This window comes from Rosa chinensis, chromosome 2, assembly GCF_002994745.2.
Source record: "Rosa chinensis cultivar Old Blush chromosome 2, RchiOBHm-V2, whole genome shotgun sequence".
In the NCBI taxonomy this organism is placed as follows: domain Eukaryota; kingdom Viridiplantae; phylum Streptophyta; class Magnoliopsida; order Rosales; family Rosaceae; genus Rosa; species Rosa chinensis.
The window spans coordinates 61,636,233-61,642,930 of NC_037089.1; the positions used below are offsets into that span (position 1 = coordinate 61,636,233).

General features: G+C 35.5%; 1 protein-coding gene and 1 pseudogene across 1 annotated transcript; both read right to left on the reverse strand.

Moving 5' to 3' along the window:
* Positions 1 to 2,088: 2,088 nt before the first annotated feature.
* Positions 2,089 to 2,946, reverse strand: LOC112184692 (keratin, type I cytoskeletal 10-like). The gene is made up of 3 exons (XM_024322934.1): positions 2,940 to 2,946; positions 2,556 to 2,674; positions 2,089 to 2,481 (listed from the first exon to the last, which is right to left on the reverse strand). Exons 1-3 carry the CDS (start codon positions 2,944 to 2,946, stop codon positions 2,089 to 2,091), a joined length of 519 nt encoding a protein of 172 aa, XP_024178702.1.
* Positions 2,947 to 3,793: 847 nt separating this feature from the next.
* LOC112184693 lies at positions 3,794 to 5,134 on the reverse strand (annotated as a pseudogene).
* Between the last annotated feature and the right edge of the window lie 1,564 nt (positions 5,135 to 6,698).

Below are 6,698 nucleotides of genomic sequence, written 5' to 3' on the forward strand. Positions count from 1 at the left end.
AAGCAGCTGCTTGATTTCAGAGTTTAAAAGTTGTCTATTGCATTATGTTGTTTCTATTTAGATTCTTCCATATAATCTGATTCTGGTCTTAATATAGTTATTGATCGTATGTTGGTAAAGATGAACATGAAATCCCTATGTTTGGTAACAGATGGATTCAAGTAGTAGCTTCCTCTTCTCTCTTCCATCTAATTGGGAAGGAATGATATGCAATTTATAAGTTTACATATTTTATTTCTTTTGTTCTGTTCCTAAAAATCTTGATCTTGCTCTGTGCATTTGTGACAGGATGTTGCATGTTCAATTGATGACAAACATACATGATGTTTCCACATTAACTTGGATGTAGAAATTTGTTTGCAGTATATCTTTGATCTGGAAATTTTGATTTCATAAATCAATCTACATCTTTACATTTTTAGTTGGAGACAATTATTGCACCATGGAAGATTAGTTTGTGCTTGATGTTTGTCAAAATAGGCTATAAAAATATATATCGATCCATATATAGATGAATAGCCGAGTTTTATTTTTTTGTCTATATGATGCATTGGAAATTGTATATAGCAGTACGTAGAAATTGTGTATTAATCATGATGTAGTACAAATTAATGAGGAATTGAGATCTAAACATGGTCTTTGATCTTTCATTCTTTCACTAATCGAAAGAATTTAGCTTCGTTGCTTTGTTTTTTTTTTTTTGTTCATTGTATGCCAGGTACACTTTTGAATGGTTTGGTTTTGGAGTTCAGCATTTTGTATATTTATTTTTAAAGCAACTTATGGAAATCGTACATGAGTTCTCACACATGGAACATCTAGCTGGTTTAAATTATTCTAGCAGCGAAAAGAGTAGTGTCGATTTGAGAGTGCGTAAACATTCGTTTACCTGAACATTGATCTATTTGGAATAAGGAGCACCTGATATATATATATATATATATATATATATATATATAGAGGGCTTCCACTAAGGGATCATTTTTTCTGGTCTTTTATAGGGATAGGCATTAGACCAACTTTTAGATCATATTTTCACATCTTAACCGTTCAGTTTTTAGGTCCTAATGTAAAGATCCCTTCTGCAAATTTTCAGCCAAATTGGTGATCGTTAAGGCATCCAAAACTGCAATTTACACGAACAGACCGAATTTGTAGAACTGGAACCGTTCGTGTTTATAATAGTAAATTGCAGTTTTGGATGCCTTAACGATCATCAAATTGGCTGAAAATTTGCAGAAGTGATCTATACATTAGGACCTAAAAACTGAACAGTTAAGATGTGAAAATATGATCGAAAAGTTAGTATAATGCCTATCCCTATAAAAGACCCAAAAAAGAATCCCTCACTAGAAGGGCCCTGTATATATATATATATATATATATATATATATATATATATATATATATATATATATACAGGGCCCTTCTAGTGAGGGATTCTTTTTTTGGATTCTTTTTCGATCATATTTTCACATCTTATATATATATAAAAGCTCATATTCATATAGAGGACTGACAAGAGGAAAAAAGAAAAAAGAAATTTGCTCCATTGTCTTCAATAAAGAAGCAATTTGGTATAAGTGCTACCAAAAATATAAGTACCTGCTCAAGTAGACTTTCATGATGGTCGATGTTCATCATTGTGAAATGACAATTATAAAGAGCCTCTTCCTATATGCATGAGAGACTTCTTTTATTATGCAAATTTTATTATTTTTTCTATGCTGAATGCACTCAATAAAGAGTACCCAAATTGATTCAAGTTCAAAGAGATTGCTGAGACCAACACACCAAATCAAGTATGATTTTATTGTCAGTGAGTCGTGGCCTGTTGGTTAGCTAGGCTAACTAACACCGTGGAGGTCATGAGTTCAAATCCAATGACACCTGGGGTGGGGTGGGGAGTTACACTATCGTGCAGAATCAAAAACTTTTAAAAAAAAGGTATGCATTTATTAACAATAGAAAATCACATTAACATGACCAGTCATAACACATAATCGCACGCGCGAGCGCGCCCTTCCGCACGTGCATGACACGTGCAGGAAGGCTAGTAAATATAAATAAAACTATTAATCACCATAGTTAGTATTTCGGCAGACTATCATTACTTCCTCCATGTTCTGGAATTCCTCCATATCCACCATTTGTATTGGATCCACTGCTACCACCGAATTGCTGCACTCCTGCATGTGCACCACTTGTTCCAGATCCACCACTTCCTCCATAATGAGGAATTTCACCATATCCAGGTGTTCCTCCATAGTGTTGTCCATATCCAAAATTAGTATATCCAAATGTTGCAGGTGATTGTTGTAGTTGGGACTTACGAGCTCTTCTCTCCATTATTTCAGCTTTTTTCATTCGTAGGTACTCACATCCTTCTGGATCTGTCATTGAATCCAAACTAGTAAGCATGATTTTGCTCTCCTCACGTTGACGTTGAATAGCTAATTTTTTAGATGCATATTCCTCATGCTTAGCGGAAAAACATTTCTCTCCAACAAGCTTTTTTCAAGTAACTTCTTCAATTCTTGGTTGGATTCTTTCACTTGTTGAGCAATCTTGGTCTTCTCATTCAACTCTTTCCTTTTTAGCTTTGCTTTCTTTACACCAATAGGCCGATGAGGTGAGGCAAGTTCATTACTAAACAGCTCTTGTTCGTCTTCATCTGCATTCAAATCGACATCAAATGGTAATGTACCTGACGATTGTGATATGTGAGAGGTTGATTCATATCCTTCACTTGAGTAATTTTTTTGTCGTGGTTTAGTTGAACTTCTACCATTATCGGTCCATTTTTCAGCATCCTTGAGAATAGGACACACATGACAAATTGAAGCTTCTTCTTTGTATAGTTAGGATCATCTAGTAGATGTTGTTTTGCCTGGGCATCTACATATGTCAACAAAGAATAATTGGTTAAGAATACTTACAATCCATGATCTAACTTTGTCAATAAAAAATTTGAACAAATACTTACAATATCTTTCTCTGAAGCACCACTTTGATTCCGATTTTCCACCTGGCGAAGTGAACCACGAAATTTGCTTATGCAATAATTAAGATCAGAAAATCGACTTTGAAGAGACTTGGCGCTTCGCATCTGGTGTTCATCCTTATCCTTATTCCACAAATCAGTTATCCTTTCCCATACTTTATCTTTCTTTTGATTAACACCTTCGATAGAATGCTGAGAAATTGAAAGATATAAATGACACAAGAGTTGATCTTCTTGGACAGTAAAATTTCCTTTTCGATGGACAACTTTCTTATGCCTAACATCTGCCATTGAAGTATAGAAAGATTGTTGAAAAAAACAATGGTGTAAGAATTTGGTAGAAGAATGGTGTATATAAGGTGTTAACACGAATAATGTGAGAATCTGGGATAAGTATTCAATGGTTTATGATCGATTTACTATACTGGATCCAACGGTTGGTATGAGGTAAAATCGTCTCGAATAATGTAATAGATAGAGTAATCGTCTTTGTTGATGTGTACAATAATTTTATCATCTTGGTTCAAGAGTACAATAATGTATAGTGCCGTAATCTTTATCTTCAACATGATGTAATGTACATTTGATGACAATATGTATTAATTAATTAGATTCTATTGTGTAACCAAACAATGGTAAGAAAGACATTGTACATGTCTATTATTTAAAAAAAAATTGAAAATACAATCGCGGGGGGGGGGGGGGGGGGGGACATAGAGCCAATACCCCGAAGAAATTGCGAAGAAAAATAAACACAACAACAAAATGGAAAATAAAGTATTAAACTCTTCAGCCATGTATACCATGTCGGTTCCATATATGATCAATCAATGCATTACGAAGTGTGATATGAGCCGACTTATCTTTAATTTTCCTATGTCGAGCAAGGAACTCCTCGAATTGTGTAGTTTCATTAGTTACCAACTCAACAGATAATGCAGGGGCTGGATTGAAATCATTTATTGAAGCATTTAGATCACGCTCATCTTCGATTATCATGTTATGCTTTATGATGCATGTAGTCATCATATCATGTAAAACACATTTATTCCAAAAACGTGCTGGTCCCTTGACAATTGCCCAACGTGATTGAAGAAATCCAAATGCTCGTTCAACGTCCTTTCGACAAGACTCTTGTTTTTAGTCAAACAATACTTTTTTTGGACCTTGAGGATCATGAATAGTTTGCACTAGTGTAGACCACTTAGGATATATACCATCGGCTAAATAATAACCGATATCATAATATTTTTCTAAAATCTTATAATTAACGGGAGGAGATTTACCTTATGCAAGATTTGCAAATAGATTAGATGCTTCAAGCACATTGATGTCGTTGTTGGAGCCTGGTAAACCAAAATGTGCATGCCAGATCCAAAGATCATAATTAGCTACTGCCTTGAGGATAATAATTGGTGATTTACTACGCCCTGCATACATTCATGCCCAAGCTGTTGGACAATTTTTCCAATGCCAATGCATGCAATCTAAGCTTCCTAATATTCCTGGGAACCCACGTTCTTCACCTATATACAAAAGTCTCACAACATCCTCCGCGTTAGGTGTTCTTAGATAGCGGTTTCCAAAGACCTCTATAACAGCTCGACAAAACCTTTTCATACATCGAATTGTAGTAGACTCACCAATTTTTAAATATTCATCAAGAGCATCAGCTGGTACACCATATGCAAGCATTCGAAAAACATCTATAAATTTTTACAAAGATGATAATTCGAGCTTACCAATACCATCGCGTTGTTGCACAAAGAAATTGTTGTGATCTTTGACGGTTTCCGCAATTTGATGAAATAAACTTTTGCTCATTCGAAATCGTCTGCGAAATTTGGCTTATCCGAATCGCGGAACCTCAGCAAAGTAGTCCATGTATAGATTATATCCAGCTTCTTGTCGAGGACGATTAATAACTATATGGCCATGAACTGCTCCTCTACGCCTTGATTCGGCTTGGTCGTTCTCATTGTCATCCAACTCCGCCAAGAGGTGATTATTACTCGCATACATGCGAAGCAATAAATCTTGCTCCTCATCAAATAAAGTCATGACCCGATAATAATAATCATCGGTTCCGTTTGAAGACAGAGATGATGATGATATTTGAGAATTATTCATAGTCGAAAATGGATAGAAGACTAAGATTGAACAAAGATGAATGAAAAATGAAGTTATGGTTTTGAGTTTTTATAGAATTTTGTGAAAGTTACCGTTATAATTGGCCAATTAGCCGTTGGGATTTTTTGGAAAAAAATAAGAAAAGTAGCCGTTGCATGCAATCTTTGAATTATAGCTTACCAATTATGGCTTATGGTGGGAACTGCATGCAATCTTTATCAAAGATTCTCTAGAATATTCCTATGTGATAAGTCATATATATGGCTATATAGCCTATCAATTATACCATACAGTGACATATGCTCTTAAAAGATGGAAGCTTTGTTTTGGTCTTTGTTCTATGTCCCCATGTATGTGGTTTTCTGTTCTTTTGATTTGATCTACTGACGTGTCAAGACAGAGAGCGATCGTTTTTTTGTATCCCTTTTTTTTTTTTTTTTTTTTTTTCTGAAGGGAGAGCCATCGTTTATAGCAAAGAGTGAGTATGTGTCGACAATCGAACGGTTCGCTTTAATAAAATGTAGGGCTATTTAGTAATTTTAGTCGACAACCTCGTATGTATATATAGGGTGTCGAAGAGTTTGATAAGCCCTCATTCAATTCATTAGAGATGGCCGAGTCTCTCTCTTCCTCTCTTCGAAAGGTTCAACCTTTGCTTTATTTCTCTCTCCCAGAAGACTCCATGTTCATCATTCTCTTCCAAAGGTTCAATCTTTGCTCTATTTCTCTTCTTGTTTTCCCACGAAGATGAAGACAAAGACGAACACGAACACGAACACGAAGATGAAGATGAAGATGAAGACAAACACGAAGAACAATACAGATAAGTTGTCTACTAGTCTAGCAATCGTTTTCGTTTTTCACCTCAATTATGTTTTCCAAAACCGGGATCTGGGATTGTTCTTTTTGTGTTTTGGATTAAAACGGTCCATCCGGCTTGGTGGTTTTCAAGAGCCCGGTTGAGGTTGGTTTTAGTTTTTTTTTTCCCTAAAGTAACGGGGTCAGAGGTGGAATTTACTAATTTCCATTTCAAATTTGAAACCGTCGGATGTAGAGCCCAGTTAAGGTTGGTTTTAGGTTTTCTTTTAATTTTCCAAAAGTAACGGGGTCAGAGGTGGAATTTACTAATTTCCATTTCAAATTTGAAAAAGTCAGATCTTATAATGATCCGACGGCTGTAATGACTAATCCGCGTGGAAAGTTCTTTTTGATGGCGATCCGCGTGAAAAATCTAGCCTAATTTGAAACCGTCGGATCTTAAAATGATCCGCCGATTGTAATGACCAATCCGCGTGAAAGTTCTTTTTGATGGCGATCCGCGTGAAAAATCTAGAATAATTTGAAACCGTGTGATCTTTCTAAGATCCGACAGCTGTATATTGAGCGATCCGCGTCAAAATCTAGCCTAATTTGAAATTCGAAATTCAAATTCTCAAAATTTGATCTCGCTCTATATAAACGCTTCAACAACCCAACCTCAATCTCAAGTTCTCAACCTCCACTCTAATAGATTTTCAAGGTTTGAAAAAACATATCACCACCACTCTCTGTTTTGGTTGGCGAT

Excerpts from the sequence above, each read along its gene's own strand:
- LOC112184692 (XM_024322934.1), bottom strand. Across the intron at positions 2,482-2,555 it reads AGACCAAGATTGCTCAACAA|CATGAGGAATATGCATCTAA; the intron begins GTGAAAGAATCC and ends TTTTCCGCTAAG.